Source organism: Loxodonta africana, chromosome 16, assembly GCF_030014295.1.
Source record: "Loxodonta africana isolate mLoxAfr1 chromosome 16, mLoxAfr1.hap2, whole genome shotgun sequence".
Lineage (NCBI taxonomy): Eukaryota > Metazoa > Chordata > Mammalia > Proboscidea > Elephantidae > Loxodonta > Loxodonta africana.
This window is the reverse complement of record NC_087357.1, coordinates 4,701,654-4,721,163: the sequence shown is the minus strand read 5'-3', so window position 1 is coordinate 4,721,163 and position 19,510 is coordinate 4,701,654. Positions and strand designations below refer to the sequence as shown.

At 47.1% G+C, this 19,510-nt stretch overlaps 1 protein-coding gene across 1 annotated transcript in view; it reads right to left on the bottom strand.

Annotated features, from left to right (window-relative positions):
- The window catches only part of TCERG1L (transcription elongation regulator 1 like), a 246,313-nt gene extending 243,809 nt beyond the window's left edge, over positions 1–2,504 (bottom strand). The window contains exons 1-2 of the mRNA XM_064269162.1: positions 2,175–2,504; positions 36–182 (exon numbers count right to left, since the gene is read on the bottom strand). Of these exons, the coding sequence (XP_064125232.1) occupies positions 36–182; positions 2,175–2,504 (477 nt within the window). The remainder of the gene's footprint in view (positions 1–35; positions 183–2,174) is intronic.
- Between the last annotated feature and the right edge of the window lie 17,006 nt (positions 2,505–19,510).

Here is a 19,510-nt window from a genome sequence, read left to right as displayed (position 1 = left end):
TCCCATTAATTCAATTAAATCATTTTCATTTTTACCTTACAATTAGGTATCCTTTTGTCTACCCAACTTTTTCCAACAGAAGGTGGCACAGCAGATGGGCAGACGTAGGGGAAGATGGGTACCAGCTCCACCGTGGAAGAGGGAGACAGTCCCATCCCTGGTGATTGGGTGCCAAACAGCCACTGCAACCCAGAGAGAGGGAGGGAGGCGCGTTAGCCTGAATCAGTCAGCTCTATTTTGTACCAACAGAGGCTGAAATTACTGCTTTCAAATGGGAATTGTGAAATTTACATATCTGATTATGAAAAATAGCTCGCTCCTTCCCCAATCAAGAAAAATTCTAAATATTCACAAATTAAAGAAAAAATGTATAAAGCTTTTCATATCCGAATCATTATAAAGCATCACGTTATTCTTCAATTCTGAGAAACAACTTCTAAGCACAAAGCCATGAGAATGTGGTAAGAAATGGTTTTCTGCCTCACCACCCTGGAAAGGAGGGAATCCTAGCTATCCTCAGGTAACTCTTGGATTCTTTTCATAAGCAAGCCTAAAGCTATATTTCATAGTATTAACATTTTACATTCATTTTATTTATCATTTAAAAAACAAACAACTAGCATTTTCAAAATGGAAACAGCTAAGGAGTTAGGGTTCAAAGTTTCCCAAGGATCAGCAACGCAAACAGATGCTCAGGCAAAGAAAAGGCCAGCGAGCTTCTGGCGTAGCTGAGGCCCCGGATGCTCAGAACCCAGCACGAACCATGGAACAGGGCAGGCAGTTTGGGCTACAGCCTCCACAATTAAAATAACTGGACCCTCATCAGTGGAAGTCCGACAAGGTGCACTGCTCAGCGACATGCAGCACTTCAATAGCTACCTGTTTTAAAATCAGGAAAGCATTTTTGCTTATTCTTTCTTCTGGCTCTAAACATTGTTATTTTAACAAAAAATGTGCAACATAAAAATATTTAAAATGTAAATACAAAGTTTTATTGGATTTTTTCTTTTTTAATTTACACGAGAAAAAAAAATGCAGTTTTCTACACAGAAAAAAAAAAAATGTAGTTTTTTGACATCATATACCCCTAGTGGTAGCGCTCTGATATAACAACCTCTCCAAAACATTCCAAAGGCTACTGAGGTTTATTCAATACAAGCCAATATGAACCCCACCACGCATCAAAATACGATATCCAGTACCACATATGTGGTACGTGGTTAAGTCTAAAGACCAATGTAGGAGTTTAAGAACATTTTTTAGAAAAGCCCACAAGATAATAATAAAAAAAAATAGAATAGGATTAATCAAATCGTGTATTCTAACATACCACTCGTTCGAATATGCTAATATTCACTACTGGCAATACTTGGAATAAAATACATGCTATTCCCCAATTTAAATATATCTGCATAGGCAGATGGCAATCGATGGATCATTCCAAAGCCAGCAGGCTTACTCCGTGGCATCATTAATCAAAGACACAGTCACTTTCATTTTAATATTATTTATTTTCAGGCTTTAAACGCCAAACTCTTCTGAAGTGCAATATGGCACTAGCTAACGTGGTGGGCTCGCGCAGACCCAGGCCAGTATCTGTGAACACCAGTGGCACTGCTCAGTACTTAAGGCAGGATTCCCTGCTGGCTTCCATGGGTTTAAATTTTCTTAGGCATTGTACTGAGTCTGTTTTCAAAGGGGGAAAAGAAGAACCAGATCAGAATCAGGAATAGCTATGGATTCCCAGCTTGCGTGTCAAGTCAGGCGGAGACTGTGAAGTATTAACTTCGCGGTAAGTCCGCCCCGGTGCCGGGCAGCGACGCTCGGCTCCGGCGACTTCAGCACCGCGCTCTGGACAGCGAACCCGGCCGGGGCGAAAGTTGGGGCCCGGCGGCGCCAGCTCCAGCAGGGTCTGCAGGTCCCTCAGCGGCTGTGTTGAGAGACCAGGAAGAAATGCTGCACAAACTACCGAGGGGCAAAACAGGACGTCGAAGCATGAACTTTCCTGTCGACGCATGGCGGCCACGCTGCGTTCTGATTATCGGGGCAGCCAATGACCACCGGGGGGAGGGAGCGCGACCCAGAAGGCCAGCGGGGCCCGGGCCAGACGCGGGCTGGGCGAGGGGCCAGGGCAGCCGGCGACTCCGAGCCGAGGCGGGGCGGGGACACGTTACCTGCCCGTGGAGCCAGGGGTGGTGGTGCGCGGCAGCGGCATGGTCTGGCGCAGCGGGCAGCGGCAGCAGCGGCAGCAGGGGCTCGCCGGGCGCCGGCCAGCCTGCCACGGCCGGGAGCAGCGGGGCGCCGGGGGGCTGGGCCGCGGCCAGCAGCACCGGAGGGGGCGCGACCCCGGCGCCGAGCCGGAGCAGCCCGGCCGAGCCGGGGACCATCCAGAGCCAGGGCGGCGGCGGGTCGGCGTTCATCGGCCAGAGGAGAGGCTGCCGCCGCCGGAGCTGTTCCTGCTGCAGCTGCCGCCGCCTCCGCTGGAGCCTGGCGCCCGCCAGCATCCTGCATCCCGCGCGGGCGGCGGCGGTGGGGGCGGCGGGCGGGCGCCCGAGGTGCGGGCCGGCGGCGGCGCGGGCTCCGGAGCCAACTCACTTGGATCCACGGCGGCCGCTCGCTCCGCCCCTGCCCCACGTCGGGAGCCACTCCTCCCGCCGCCCTCCCCTCCCGGCCGCCGCGCCGCCGCCCAGCTCCCCAGTCCTGCCCGCGCCCCCAGGCCCAGCGGCGGGGGGCGCGTGGAGGCGGCGCGCGGCACGTGGAGGGGCGCAGAGCACCGAGGGTGCGCGCGGGCGGCCCCGGCCCCGGGCCTCAAGACCCGGAGCGGAGGAGGCCGGTCCCCGAGGACGGAGCGCACGGCCGGGAGGCGCGCACGGCTTGGGCTCCGGGGACCGCGCGCCGCGGAGTCGAGGCCGAGGTGGCGGCGCCGAGCGGGTACATCCCGCCTCCGGGACAGGTCTGGGGCGCCGGCGGGACGGCGCGGGCCCCACTGCCTGCTGAGCAGGGTCTAGGACGCCAGAGACACCGGGCCGCAGAGCCGGCCGCCGCGGACTGACCCAAACGGCCACGGGGCACGAGTGGGTGTCTTCCTCACTAGCAAATCTGCCCGACACTTTCCTAAGTCCCCAGCGGGTCCCCGCAGCCCTGAAATGGAGCCCTGGGTTTCTGGTCCTAAATTCTTGTCCCAGACTCGGGAAGCCGTGGCGGCTCCTCGGCCCCGTCCCTCTACCCAACGCAACGCACCCGGCGGCCGCCTCCGGGCCTTTGCACAGGACGGGGACGCCCACTGTGTCCGCTGTTCCCCGACACAGTACAGTGTTTCCCCAGCACTCGGTCCCTGCAGCCTCTGCGCCACACCCTGAGCCGCCCGGAGCCAGGAACGCGCCCCTCCGAGGACCCTCTGGGCCCTGGCACCACTCAGAGGGTGGTGGTCCGGGCGCCGGTACTGGAAGTCACCGCCAGGCGGCGCTCGACCCAACCGCTCGGCCGGACCTTCCTCACGCCCGGACCGTGGGTACCGGATCCCTCTGACGCGGGCCTCCTCCTCCTGATCCCCTTCCAGCAGCATCTGGTGGGAGACCCAGGCCAGCCCTCAGTCGTGCTCAGAGCAGGCTGCCAACGTCCATGTGCCAATAAACTCCTTAGGTAGCCAAGACCCTGAGAAACCCAACCACAGTTAACAGCCGCGCAAGCTCGGCGCCTCTTAGGGGCATTTGGTGAAGGGACTTCCTGGCCTCCTCAAGCAGAAGGGTGGGATTCTGACGCGTGCATTTGGGAGTTGGGTGGCAGAGCCTGACCTGCCTCATACACCTACAGACCATCTGGGACTCCCAAACAGCCTCCTCACTACCTCTTATCCCCTGGGCTCCCCCAGCCTCCTGAGATAAACTGAAGCCTCCCCCCCCCCAGCCTTTCAGGGTGCTTCTAGGGTAGCTTCCCCCTCCTCCTGATTTGCTTAATTTCCTCCTGGTCTGGCATGGTTCTTTTGGATGAGGCATATGCTGATTTCCGTAGCTGGCATCTCCACATTTCTTCTCCATGCAAACCACTTTTCAATTAGCAAGTTTCTCTCTCGCTTGGATGCAGAAGCACTGGCAAGATTTTTTTTTTTTTCTCACCTCAAATCAGAAAGCTGTGCAGATGAGAAGCCTGCTACTATTAGGCTTAAGCCCTTAATTCGTGTGTGTGTATGTGTGTGCGTGCGCGTATATGATGATGCTAACATGCCAGCTCGGGGTGATTGGGCACTTCTAGGCGGGCTGATATGGGGCCCCTTCTCGTGGTCCTGTGTGAATAGGGGTTATAAGTCCCCTCTCCAGTGACTGCAGACAGGGACAGAAGACCGCTAGTGGCAGTGTCCGGCTTGCCCAAAGCCCCAGCAAAATCTAAGCCCTGCCATGCAGCAGCCCCATGCTCTGGGAAGGGGGATTAGCTGGGATCTGCGGGTGCTTCAGCAGGCCCTTTGGGGGAGTCTCATCCCCATCCTCAAAGAGCTTTGTCCTTGGAGTGGTCGTGTAAGGTCAGCTCTGCTAACCAGTGACATTCCCTCCCTCGGCATTCGGTGCCCTGAGCCTCCAACGCCTTGGGCCACTGCCTGGCTCTGAAGAGAGCCAGAAAATCACAAGAAAGTCTTCACTCAAAGAATCTCAAAGCAGCCCACACTCCTTTGCTGGTGCCTGCCATGGCCGAACTTTATTCATTTATTACAGCGCTTTGAACACCTTTTCTGAACCACGCTCTGAGCTAAATTCTGAGAAACAGCGGTGGACAATACAAACACAGGGAAATGTCCATTAATCAATTAACTGCTACGACAGGGGACCGAGGAGGTGGGTTTATACTCCTGCTCTGGCTCTTGTTTGCATCAGGTTTGTCTCAGGGCTCCCCGTCACCCTCCACTCATCCCAGGAACAACCCTACATCCCCCATTGCAGTGGGCACTGAGCAGGCTAGCTCCATGAGTCAGCCCTGTGGGGACATCAGAGGATGGTGGAGAGAGCCAAGGCCAGAGAAGAGGCAGGTGGATCCAGGTACGGCTCAGATGAGCAGGAAGTCAAGTGCTCCTGGAGGACAGAAGTCAGGTGAGCCCACCTCTGAGCCGAGGCTCCATGTGCCGCTGAAAGGCAGATCTGCTTCACCGTCAGGGTCCCCAGGGGTCAGCTGTGCACAGGGCACATGGCCACATTCCAGGAACCCAGGCCCTTCATCTTCCTGTATAAGTCAGTGGGAAATTTTCTATATAAACGGTTTAATACACAATCTAGCCTCAAGCTAGCCTACCCAATAAAAGTCATCTAAAACCTGCCCCTATCACTCGGGAAAAGCCAGCAGAGATTTCCAGTCAAGCTGAGACACAGTATCACCTAAGCCAGAGGAGACCCACACCAGGAACAGACTGTGAATTCCCTATGTATGTGGCTGAGTTTGGACTTCTTTATTACGTTTCAGGAAAAAAAAATGATGTTGGATGTTAGGAAGAGATCAATGAAATAAGAGCCTGAAGTCTGTAGAAGGGATTTTTTTTTCCTAAGTAAAATCTAGTAGAGAGAAAGAAAATACTTCCAAGGCTGCAGCATTAGAATAAACACCAGGAAACAGAGGGGAGGCCAAGGCCCTGGCTGTTGGCTGCTGTCCTGCCCACCCACCCACCGCCCACGTCGAGCATTTTCAAAGCCGACTCTCCTCCTCCATCTTCCTCACTGCATGCTCAACCACCGCCAAGGACAAGGCCCTAGATGGAGCAGCCGCCACCATGGGAGGCCCAGCATTTGGAGGAAAAGCTGGCAGACTGTTACCTGACTCAGTGCAAGGTGAGGAGGCCGGTGGGAACCGTCTCCAAAGTTTGTTAAGCTTGGGAGTCTGCAGCCCAGTAGTCCTGTCCAGAGGTGAGGCACGTTTCAGGATGAGCAGCAGCAAAAGAGGTCGGCTTTAGACTCGTTGAAGGCTCCAAGGAACATCTGCAAAGATGCTTCTGTTGCTGCAGAAACTTCCTTCTGGGGTGCAGGGATGCTGTCTGGGATGAAATGCAGGGTTGGAGCTAACAAAGGAACGAGAGTGACAGCTGTCTGCGGTGACCACAGACGTGGGGGCTCCCCCAGGTGAGCATAGAGGGTGGGGGAGAGACCTTGCATGGAACATCCAAATGATGGGGAACATGGGTTCCTTAGAAACACAGAGAAAAAACACATGGTATGGGAGGACTGTGCTTTTTTGCTAAGGATATTATTATTATTGAAGTCTCAATGTGGAAAACACATAGAAGTATAACGAATCAAAACCACTCAGGGAAAAGGAGTGTGATCATTTCGGCGAACTTCTGTACAGACTCTCAGAGACTTGAGTGAGGCTGTGCATATGGAAACACCGTGCCCAGCAGTTGTTGTTGTTAAGTGTTGTCAAGTCAATTCTGACTTACAGCAACCCTATGGGACAGAGTAGAACTGCCCCATGGGGTTTCCAAAGAGCACTGGTGGATTTGAACTGTTGACCTTTTGGTTAGCAGCTGAGCTCTTAACCACTGTGCCTCCAGGGCTCAAACAGTAGACACTTCATAAACTCTGCCCTCTCCCTTCACCCAAAGGGACTGGCACATGGCTTGGCCCCAGAACACCAGAGCTAGGCAGAGACCTCTGGTGGGCATGAAGCTGGTTGCCCTGTGCCACGCACCCTCCACCCTGTACCCTGTGCCCTGTGCCCTCTGCCCTCTACCTTATGTCCCCCACCCTACACCCCACACCCACCAGCCTGCACCCTTCACCCTGTGCCCTGTGCCCTCTGTCCTGTGCCCTGCACCCTCTGCCCCGAGCCCTCCACCCTGCATCCTGTACCTTGCACCCTCTGCCCTGAGCCCTGCACCCTGTGCCCTCCCGAAGGCACTCCTCAGGCTGCACATGCACCCATCAGTCCCGGCCAGTGAGGAGGCACTGACAGCAGGAGCTGTGCCCCTCCTTTCCTTCTCCCTGAGAGCACATCTTCAGAAGTCCACAGATGCTCAGGGACTAGACCTGAGGACCCTCCACTGCACAGAAGCCTCACCCAGGGTCACAGGGGCTCATGATGGAGCCCAAGGTGTAGATGGACCTGCCCTTCACATGTCCACCCAGCAAATGGGACACAGCAAGGGCCTTGGAGTGCGTCCTGCTGAGGGCACCTTGGGGGGATATTTGCCATGGCCCACAGGAATACTCCCCCCAAAGGCCCTGACTGCTGTGTTTGACTCACAGGGACAGTCCCCCCAGAGGCCCTCACTGCTGTGTGTGACTCACCCAGAGGCAGCCGTGGTGCTGGGCGCCGGAAAGCAGCATGAGGGAGACAACCTGGGCCCAGGCCTAGTGAGGCTCAGCGCCCAGAGGCAACAACACCAAACACGGATCATGAAATAAAGGGAACACCTTGTCCTGCTCCGGGAGGGATGGACATCCAAGAGAGCACAGGGTGGGCAGGGCTGGGCCGCACCTTACCTCTAGTCCACCTGCCTGGCTGCCACCCTTCTGCCCCTCAGACCCAGGCGCCCTGAGTTGGGGCAGGTGGGGCAGTGAGGGGAAGAGAGGAGGAGAGGGGAGAGGGAGTTTCAGGGACGGGGCAGGGTTGGGGTCCCAGAGAACAGTCTTCCAGCACCTTGGACCAGGGTGCCCCGGAGCCCCCCTGTGCCCCGTCCCCTCTACTGCTGTGCGGCTGGCAGGATCTCTAATTAGAATGTGGTCTAGATCCTTCCCACAAGAAAAGGGGTGCAGAACAGGGAGCGGAGAGCCTCACAGCCAAGCATCCACCCCCCACTCTCACCGCAAGCACATGGGCATGATCTGTGTTTCTGGAGAGGGGAAATCACTTGCCCCATCTCTGCACAGCCCACCGGCCCAAGCGCCCACAATGCGGGCTAAGTAAGCCGTCTGCCAGTCACAGAAGACAAACCCACCCCACCGACGGCGGCCCTTCATGCTCACAACACGCTAGTACTTCACACGCACTGACACGTGCTGTCTCCTACCAGGTGAAGCGACTGTTCCCACTCTGCTCCAGACTGCTCAACTGAGGGGCTCTCTCCCCAGGTTTCCCACCTGGAGCGAGGAGTATGGGGACTCCTGGCATCCCAGTGCATGGGGACAGACATTTGGCCTTCCTCAGCTTTATGGCCCGGTGGCCTCACAGCGTGCAAATGTCAGAGGGCCACACTCACACATGTTACAAGCCCACCAGTTGGAAATAAGCAGCTTAGTCTGACTTGGGGAAGGAGGCAGATTACAGAGGATGTTTTTCACAATTTTACCAATTGGGAGTGGAGCCGGCAGCAGGAGGCAGCAGCTGTGCCTGCCCTGAGCAGGTAGGAGCCTTTGGCAATTAGCTCATTGAGAAGCAGTGGTTTCTTTTTGGAGGGTCGTCAGCTTGCTCTGCATATGGGCTACACTTTGCTTAGCAGACTCTGGCCACCCTCCTCCCCAATAGTGACGAGGCGGATTGCAACCGAGTTCAAATTAGCATGATCCCCAAAGAGGGGTGCTGAATTCATGCCATACCCCGGAGCACAGTTCTTTAGAGGCAAAGGAGAACAAGGCTCCTGAGAAGAACGTGGTCTGCCCTGAGCTGACCAGAACTCCAAACACCCACCAACACCCCCTGGTTCCCTGGTAGCAGCCTTCAAGTGAACAGACGCCTGCTGCCTACAATACAAGCGTGCTTCACACCATAGTTATCAGCTCCAGGACCCAACCCACAATGCAGCTGCATGCTGGAGCTCAAAGCCCAAAGAGCAGGGCAGGCCGGTGCTCCGTTCCCACACCCACCGACAATGGCTGTGCCTCTTGTCAGGTTGAGGTGTTCTGTTTGAGCAGAGTCCTGAAGAGCTCGGTTTAAAATATTCAGTTATGACATGTGCAGGTAATAATATGTGCAAATAACCACGTGTGCAGAATCATCCTGTGGCTCACAGGCATTGAACACCCGCCCGACCCCTCATCCCCATTACCGCCATATCCAGAATGGCACAGACAGACACATCACTGTGCCCATTTCAAGGATGAGAAATTGAGGCACCGAGAAGCTTGGTCATTTTCCTAAAGTCACAGAGCTGATAAGTGGTAGGTGTTATGGATTGAATCGTGCCCCTCAAAAACACGTGTTGAATTCCTGACACCTATACCTGTGAAGGAAACTGGTGGTATAGTGGCTAACTGCTAGGGCCACTAACAAAAAGGTCAGAACTTTGAATCCACCAGGCACTCCTTGGAAATGGTACAGGGCAGTTCTCCTCTGTCCTATAGTGTCACTGAGTCGGAATTGGTTTGGTTTTGGATACCTGTGAATAGAGCCTTGCTAGCACAGTGGTTAAGAGTTATGGCTGCTAACTAAAAGGTCAGCGGTTGGAATTCACCAGCTGCTCTTTGGAAATCTTATGGGGCAGTTTTACTCTGTCCTGTAGGGTCGCTATGAGCAACACGTTTTTTTTTTTTTTTTTTTACACCTATGAATGTGACTCTGCATATAGCGGTTTTCTTTTCTTAGGATAATAAAGTCACACAGGCAAGTGGGTTCCTAAACCTGCCCCCTTCTGAGTTAGAAAAAGAGTAGAGGAGACAGAGACACACGCAGACACCACGTGAGGACCCTTCTGCAAGGAAAGGAACTCCAAGGATCACCCGCCGGCAGGCACCAGAAGCTAGGAGAAAGGCCGCAGAAGGAATATGAACTTCCAGCCTCCAGAATTCTGAGACAGTGAATTTCTGTCCTTTAAAGCCACCTACCTTTTGGTATTTCTAGCACCACGGCCCTAGGATACTGAGGCAGGAGGGGTGAAATGCAGACCTGAAGAGCCTGACTCCAGAGCCCAGGTTTCCCAGGACCCCAGAGTGTCCGGGGCATCACTAAGGTGGACTCGTTGTCCTGGGCTTCCGCACAGGTTGCTCTGCCGCCCTCCTCTCCGGAAGGGCCTGGGCTGCGCTGCTGCTCCCCACAAACCTCTGGCTTTACCCAGCAGCACGTGTTTCTGCGAGCTGACACCTCTGGATCCAGCAATCACAGTCCCTTAAATCTGAATTCCTGCTCCGGATAGTAAGTTATATTTCAGCGGAGAGAAACGAGGCAGTAACTTAATGTGCTCTCTGCACCGTTGATTGTCTTAATAGGCTTCACCTTGATGAAATAACCCTCAGGGTAAAAAAAGGGCAGGATGTCACGGGAGGCGGTCTGCGTGTTTTCTTCCCTCAACAGTGAACTCTAATAATTCTGTGCATTCAGCAAATTTGGCCACTTAGCCTCTTCTCTGACTTTTCCAAGTCATTAATGAATGTATTGAAATATACATGCTTTGGGACCAATCCCCACGGCATCCAACTCCCGACATTTTCCTTGTTTGGAATTAGGACAAGAGTTTCCATTAAACCGGGGTGTGTAAGTGGAACCATGGGACCCAGAGAGAGTGAGGTTATTGTTGGGATCCTGGTGGGTGGCAGCTAAACATTAACTGCTGAGTAACCTGCTCTGTGAGCTTCCCGGCTGCCAGGAAACCACAGGGGTTGGGGGCACTCCTGCAAAGGGGCAGGCACTTCCCCCCATGCAGGCCATCCCATAAGACAGTGATCAATAGTTGGGAGGCAGAGGCCCAGTGGCCAAACCTCCAAGCCCTACTGATGGGTCAGTCAAAGGGGTGTTGCCTGTCTTAAAAGAGTGCCCCTTCCAGCTGATCCCCTGATTGTGTTCAACTTGACCCAAAGAGAGTCTGGGAGTGTCCTAGATGGTCTATCAGGTGCAGCAGGAAGAAGTGAGACTCATGCAGGAAGGCCAGGAAACAAATAGAGTGTAGGACTCTCACGGGTCCCAGAGAGGAAACTGCAGCACACCATGAGGCAGAGCCGTGTGGTGCACCCAGGGACAAGGCGACAACAGGCTGGAACTACAGGAGAGGGCTTACATACTGCGAACAGAGTGCAGTTAGCTTGGCTTCCAGGGCTGCCTAGGTATTGGGCTTTTCTTTTTAAATTGTGCTGTAGGTGAATGTTTGGAGCCCTGGTGGCACAGTGATTAAGAGCTAGGTTGCAAACCAAAGGGTTGGCAGTTCAAATCCACCAACCACTCCTTGGAAATCTTATGCGGCAGTTCTACTCTGTCCTATAGGGTCGCTATGAGTCGAAACTGACCCAATATCAATGGGCTTTTGGTTTACATGAACGTTTGCAGTTCAGAAGGTGAGGATGCTCCTAAAGTCCGAACCACCCTCAGGAAGGAGACAGATCACATACGGTATAATGACTTAGAGTTCTGTTTATTTATTTATTTTTTTGTTACGTTGTCTTTGCCTGGTTTTGGTATGTGCAATACTAGCTTCATAAGAAGAGTTGAGAAGAATTCCTTTCTCTTTCATTTTCTGGGAAAGATTGTGTAGAATTGCTGTTACTTATTCTTTGAATGTTTAATATAATTCTCCAGTGAAATTATCTGGGCCTGGAGATTTCTTTTTTTGAGAGTTTTTAAATTATGAATTTAGTTTCCTTAATAGCTACCAAAAAAAATCATTGCAGTCAAGTTGATTTCTACTCATCGTGACCCTACAGGGCTGTTCAAATGATTGATTTCAAATTGGGTAAGTTGTAGTAGTTTCCGTTTTTCAAAGATTTGGTTCAGTTCATTTCTCAAGTTCATGCGTGTATTGTTGTTGGCAGTATTCCTTATTGCCCTTTTGATGTCTGCTGGATCTGTAGTGATGTTTCCTTCCTGATGTTGGTACTTTGTTTCTTCTCTCTCATTTTCTCTGTCGGTCTTACTACAGGTCTATCTATTTTAATGATCCTTTCAAAGAGCCAGTTCTTTGTTTCATTGATTTTCTTTATTGTCTTCTATTGTTAAAGTTATTGATTTCTACTCTTATCTATATTTGCCTTCCATCTGATGGATTTGGATTTATTTTACTATTCCTTTTCTAGGGTTTTTAGATGGAAGTGTATATTATCGATAGGAGATTTTTCCTCTTTTCTAATTTGTGTATTTAATGTTGCAAGCTTTCTGCTAACCACGGCTTTAGGTATATCTCACAAATTTTGATATGTTCTATTTTCATTTTTATTCATTTCAATGTATTTTGCTTATTTCCCTTGAAATTTCCTTTATGACTCATGGATTATTTAGATGGGTGGTGTTTAGTTTCTAAGTGTCGGAGGATTTTTTCTGTTACCAATTTCTAGTTTGATTCTATTATGGTTGCAGAGCACATTCTGCATGATTTCAATTATTTTAAATATGTTGAGGTTTGCTTCATGGCCCAGAATATGATTTATTTTGTCCGTGTGCACTTGCCAAGTATGTCTGTTCTCCTGTTGTTGGATGGAGTGTTATGTAAACGTTGATTAGATCTATTGGTAGATGGTGTTGTCAAGTTATTTTATATCTTTGCTGCTTTTTTCTTTCTTTTTATTAAGCTTCAAGTGAACATTTACCATTCCAATCAGTCTGTCACATGTAGGTTTACATACATCTTACTCCCTTCTCCCACTTGCTCTCCTCCTATTGAGTCAGCCCTTTCAGTCTCTCGTTTCGTGCCAATTTTGCCATCTTCCCTCTCTCTCTATCTTCCCATCCCCCCTCCAGTCAAGAGTTGCCTACACACTCTCCAGTGTCCACCTGATTTAATTAGCTCACTCTTCATCAGCATCTCTCTCCCCACAACTGACCAGTCCTTTTCATGCCTGATGATTTGTCTTTGGGGATGGTTCCTGTCCTGTGCCATCAGAAGTTCTGGGGAGCATTGTCTCTGAGATTCCTCTAGTCGCAATCATACCATTAGGTGTGGTCTTTTAGTGAGAATTTGGGGTCTGTATCCCATTGGTCTCCTGCTCCCTCAGGAGTTGTCTGTTGTGCTCCCTGACAGGGCAGACATCGATTGTGGCCGGGCACCAACTAGTTCTTCTGGTCTCAGGATAATGTAGGTCTCTGGTTCATGTGGCCCTTTCTGTCTCTTGGGTTCTTAGTTGTCGTGTGACCTTGGTGTTCTTCCTTTGCCTTTGCTCCAGGTGGGTTGAGACCAATTAATGTATTTTAGATGGCCGTTTGTTGGCATTTAGGACCCCAGGCGCCACAATTCAAAGTGGGATGCAGAGTGTTTTCATAATAGAATTGTTTTGCCCATTGACTTAGAAGTCCCCTCAAACCAAGTTCCCCAGACCCCAGCCCCTGCTTCGCTGACCTTTGAAGCATTCATTTTATCCCGGAAACCTCTTTACTTTTAATCCAGTCCAATTAGGCTGACCTTCCTTGTTTTGAGTGTTGTCTTTCCCTTCACCCAAAGCAGTTCTTATCTACAGATTGATCAATAAAAAGCCCTCTCCCACCCTCCCCTCTTTGTAACCACATAAGTCTGTGTTCTTCTCCGTTTTTTCTGTTTCTCAAGATCTTATAATAGTGGTCTTATACAATATTTGTCCTTTTGCCTCTGACTCATTTCGCTCAGCATAATGCCTTCCAGATTCCTCCATGTTATGAAACGTTTCAGAGATTCGTCACTGTTCTTTATCGATGCGTAGTATTCCATTGTGTGAATATACCACAATTTATTTACCCATTCGTCCGTTGATGGACATCTTGGTTGCTTCCATCTTTTTGCTATTGTAAACAGAGCTGCAATAAACATGGGTGTGCATATATCTGTTTGTGTGAAGGGTCTTGTATCTTTAGGGTATATTCCGAGGAGTGGGATTTCTGGGTTGTAAGGTAGTTCTATTTCTAACTGTTTAAGATAACACCAGATGGATTTCCAAAGTGGTTGTACCATTTTACAATCCCACCAGCAGTGTATGAGAGTTCCAATCTCTCCGCAGCCTCTCCAACATTTATTATTTTGTGTTTTTTGAATTAATGCCAGTCTAGTTGGTGTCAGATGGAATCTCATCGTAGTTTTAATTTGCATTTCTCTAATGGCTAATGATCGAGAGCATTTTCTCATGTATCTGTTGGCTGCCTGAATATCTTCCTTAGTGAAATGTGTGTTCATATCCTTTGCCCACTTCTTGATTGGGTTGTTTGTCTTTTTGTGGTTGAGTTTTGACAGAATCATGTAGATTTTAGAGATCAGGCGCTGGTCTGAGATGTCATAGCTGAATATCCTTTCCCAGTCTGTAGGTGGTCTTTTTACTCTTTTGGTGAAGTCTTTAGATGAGCATAGGTGTTTGATTTTTAGGAGCTCCCAGTTATCTGGTTTCTCTTCATCATTTTTGGTAATGTTTTGTATTCTGTTTAAGCCTTGTATTAGGGCTCCTAGGGTAGATCCTATTTTTTCTTCCATGATTTTTATCGTTTTAGTCTTTATGTTTAGGTCTTTGATCCACTTGGAGTTAGTTTTTGTGCATGGTGTGAGGTATGGGTCCTGTTTCATTCTTTTGCAAATGGATATCCAGGTATGCCAGCACCATTTGTTAAAAAGACTATCATTTCCCCAATTGACTGACACTGGTCCTTTGTCAAATATCAGCTGCTCATACGTGGATGGATTTATATCTGGATTCTCAATTCTGTTCCATTGGTCTATGTGCCTGTTGTTGTACCAGTACCAGGCTGTTTTGACTACTGTAGCTATATAATAGGTTCTGAAATCAAGTAGAGTGAGGCCTCCCACTTTCTTCTTCTTTTTCAGTAATGTTTTGCTTATCCGGGGGTTCTTTCCCTTCCATATGAAATTAGTGATTTGTTTCTCTATCCCCTTAAAGTATGACATTGGTATTTGGATTGGAAGTGAGTTATATGTATAAATGGCTTTTGGTAGAATAGACATTTTTACTGTGTTATGTCTTCCTATCCATGAGCAGGGTATGTTTTTCCACTTAAGTATGTCCTTTTGAATTTCTTGTAGCAGAGTTTTATAGTTTTCTTTGTATAGGTCTTTTACATCCTTGGTAAGATTTATTCCTAAGTATTTTATCTTCTTGGGGGCTACTGTGAATGGTATTGATTTGGTTATTTCCTCTTCGGTGTTCTTTTTGTTGATGTAGAGGAATCCAAGTGATTTTTGTATGTTTATTTTATATCCTGAGACTCTGCCAAACTCTTCTATTAGTTTCAGTAGTTTTCTGGAGGATTCCTTAGAGTTTTCCATGTATACGATCATGTCATCTGCAAATAGTGATAGCTTTACTTCCTCCTTACCAATCTGGATACCCTTTATTTCTTTGTCTAGCCTAATTGCCCTGGCTAGGACTTCAAGTACGATGTTGAATAAGAGCGGTGATAAAGGGCATCCTTGTCTGGTTCCCGTTCTCAGGGGAAATGCTTTCAGGTTCTCTCCATTTAGAGTGATATTGGCTGTTGGCTTTGCATAGATGCCCTTTATTATGTTGAGGAATTTTCCTTCAATTCCTATTTTGGTGAGAGTTTTTATCATAAATGGGTGTTGGACTTTGTCAAATGCCTTTTCTGTATCTATTGATAAGATCATGTGGTTTTTATCTTTTGTTTTATTTATGTGATGGATTACATTAATGGTTTTTCTGATATTAAACCAGCCTTGCATACCTGGTATAAATCCCACTTGATCAGGGTGAATTATTTTTTTGATGTGTTGTTGGATTCTATTGGCTAGAATTTTGTTGAGGATTTTTGCATCTATGTTCATGAGGGATATAGGTCTAAAATTTTCTTTTTTTGTAATGTCTTTACCTGGTTTTGGTATCAGGGAGATGGTAGCTTCATAGAATGAGTTGGGTAGTATTCCGTCTTTTTCTATACTTTGAAATACCTTCAATAGTAATGGTGTTAAGTCTTCTCTGAAGGTTTGGTAGAACTCTGCAATGAAGCCATCTGGGCCAGGACTTTTTTTTGTTGGAGGTTTTTTGATTACCATTTCAATCTCTTTTTTTATTATGGGTCTATTTAGTTGTTCTACTTCTGAATGTGTTAGTTTAGGTAGGTAGTATTGTTCCAAGAATTTATCCATTTCTTCTAGGTTTTCAAATTTGTTAGAGTACAATTTTATATAGTAATCTGATATGATTCTTTTGATTTCATTTGGTTCTGTTGTGATGTGGTCCTTCTCATTTCCTATTCGGGTTATTTGTTTCCTTTCCTGTTTTTCTTTAGTCAGTCTAGCCAATGGTTTATCAATTTTGTTAATTTTTTCAAAGAACCAGCTTTTGGCTTTGTTAATTCTTTCAATTGTTTTTCTGTTCTCTAATTCATTTAGTTCAGCTCTAATTTTTATTATTTGTTTTCTTCTGGTGGCTGATGGGTTCTTTTGTTGCTCACTTTCTATTTGTTCAAGTTGTCGGGACAGTTCTCTGCTTTTGGCTCTTTCTTCTTTTTGTATGTGTGCATTTATCGATATAAATTGGCCTCTGAGCACTGCTTTTGCTGTGTCCCAGAGGTTTTGATGGGAAGTATTTTCATTCTCGTTGCTTTCTAAGAATTTCCTTATTCCCTCCTTGATGTCTTCTATAACCCAGTCTTTTTTCAGGAGGGTATTGTTCAGTTTCCAAGTATTTGATTTCTTTTCCCTAGTTTTTCTGTTATTGATTTCTAGCTTCATTGCCTTGTGGTCTGAGAAGATGCTTTGTAATATTTTGATGTTTTGGATTCTGGAAAGATTTGTTTTATGACCTAATATGTGGTCTATTCTAGAGAATGTTCCATGTGCACTAGAAAAAAAAGTATATTTTGCAGCAGTTGGGTGGAGAGTTCTGTATAAGTCAATGAGGTCAAGTTGGTTGATTGTTGTAAGTAGGTCTTCCATGTCTCTATTGAGCTTCTTACTGGATGTCCTGTCCTTCTCCGAAAGTGGTGTGTTGAAGTCTCCTACTATATATGTGGAGGTGTCTATCTCACTTTTCAATTCTGTTAAAATTTGATTTATGTATCTTGCAGCCCTGTCATTAGGTGCGTAAATATTTAATATGGTTATGTCTTCCTGATCAATTGTCCCTTTTATCATTATATAGTGTCCTTCTTTATCCTTTGTGGTGGATTTAAGTCTAAAGTCTATTTTGTCAGAAATTAATATTGCTACTCCTCTTCTTTTTTGCTTATTGTTTGCTTGATATATTTTTTCCATCCTTTGAGTTTTAGTTTGTTTGTGTCTCTAAGTCTAAGGTGTGTCTCTTGTAGGCAGCATATAGATGGATCGTGTTTTTTTATCCAGTCCGTGACTCTCTGTCTCTTTATTGGTGCATTTAGTCCATTTACATTCAGCGTAATTATAGACAAGTAAGTTTTTAGTGCTGTCATTTTGATGCCTTTTCATGTGTGTTGTTGACCGTTTCATTTTTCCACATACTTTTTTGTGCTGAGACGTTTTTCTTAGTAGCTTGTGAGATCCTCATTTTCATAATGTTTAACTTTGTGTTTATTGAGTCGTTATGTTTTTCTTGGGTTTTTTCTTGAGTTATGGAATTGGTATTCCTTTTTGTGGTTACCTTATTATTTACCCCTATTTTTCTAAGTAAAAACCTAACTTGTATCCTTCTATATCGCCTTGTATCACTCTCCATCTGGCAGTTCAATGCCTCCTATATTTAGTCCCTCTTTTTTTATTAATGTGATCGTTTATCTATTGATTTCCATGATTTCCTGCTGTGTGTATTATTTTGTTTATTTATTTATTTTTTAGAATTAGTCTTTGTTTGTTTGTTTTTGTGCTTTCCCTATTTGAGTTGCGTTGATATCAGGACGTTCTGTTTTGTGACCTTGTATTGTGCTGGTACCTGATATTATTGGTCATCCGGCCAAACAATCTCCTTTAGCATTTCTTGCAGTCTTGGTTTAGTTTTTGCAAATTCTCTAAACTTGTGTTTATCTGTAAATACCTTAATTTCTCCTTCATATTTCAGAGAGAGTTTTGCTGGATATATGATCCTTGGCTGGCAGTTTTTCTCGTTCAGTGCTCTGTATATGTTGTCCCATTCCCTTCTTGCCTGCATGGTTTCTGCTGAGTAGTCTGAACTTATTCTTATTGATTCTCCCTTGAAGGAAACCTTTCTTTTCTCCCTGGCTGCTTTTAAAATTTTCTGTTTGTCTTTGGTTTTGGCAAGTTTGATGATAATATGTCTCGGTGTTTTTCTTTTTGGATCAATCTTAAATGGGGTTCGATGAGCATCTTGGATAGATATCCTTTTGTCTTTCATGATGTCAGGGAAGTTTTGTGTCAGGAGTTCTTCAACTATTTTCTCTGTGTTTTCTGTCCCCCCTCCCTGTCTGGGACTCCAATCGCTTGCAAGTTATCCTTCTTGATAGAGTCCCACATGATTCTTAGGGTTTCTTCATTTTTTTTAATTCTTTTATCTGATTTTTTTTCAGCTATGTTGGTGTTGTTTCCCTGGTCCTCCAGAAGTCCCAGTCTACATTCTAATTGCTCGAGTCTGCTCCTCTGACTTTCTATTGCGTTGTCAAATTCTGTAATTTTATTGTTAATCTTTTGGATTTCTACATGCTGTCTCTCTATGGATTCTTGCAACTTGTTAATTTTTCCACTATGTTCTTGAATAATCTTTTTGAGTTCTTCAACAGTTTTATCAGTGTGTTCCTTGGCTTTTTCTGCATTTATCCTAATTTCATTTGTGATATCTTTAAGCATTCTGTGAATTAGTTTTTTATATTCTGTATCTGATAATTCCAGGATTGTATCTTCATTTGGGAAAGATTTTGATTCTTTTGTTTGGGGGGTTGGAGAAGCTGTCATGGTCTGCTTCTTTATGTGGTTTGATATCGACTGCTGTCTCCGAGCCATCACTGGGAAACTAGATTTTCCAAGTAGTCGGCTCGTACGCTGGCTCCTGGTTCTGAAAACGGTCGCTGTCTGCCCGTATTTGTTCGTTTTCCGTCTCTAAGTCTGTGCGTGTTGTTCAGAGTTCATAGATTGTTATGTATGTGATCGATTCCCTTGTTTTTCCTAGTCTTTGTTGCAAGAGGGATCCGTGGTAGCGTCCACCTAGTCCGCCATCTTGGCCCCGCTCCTCTCTTCGCTGCTTTTATGACTGGTTGTTTTATCATTTGTTGAGAGAAGGTTATTGAAATCCCCTATACATTGTTGAAAGTTATTGAAGACGAGTTGTGATTTGTCCGTTTCTCCTTTCAGTTCTGTCAGTTTTTGCTTCACGTACTTTGCAGCTCTGTCTTTTTGGTGCATTTTATCACACGTTTAGGGTTGTTATGCCTCAGTGGATTGACCGTACTATTGTTATATAATGTCCTCTGTCTCTGGTAAACTTCTTGGATCTGATGTCTGTTGTAATCATGGCTTCTTTGTTGTGGGAAGCCATCCTGGGCGTTATAAAATGTTTAGCAGCATTTCTGGCATCTAAATGCCAAAAGCATCCCCCAACTTGTGATCATCAAAAAATGTCTCCAGACAATGCCAAATATCCCCTGAGGGGAAAAATTATCCCCCCTCCCTCCACTGAGAATTATCATAGAGTGAAAAAATAGCAAGAAAGACAACCTTGAAACTATGTCAACAGACCTCTCATGTAGACGGCCAAAGCAGAGACATCCCTTGGAAGGCGAAGAACAAGGTCCAATACTTATCACACACTCTCACATGTTATCCCCAGAG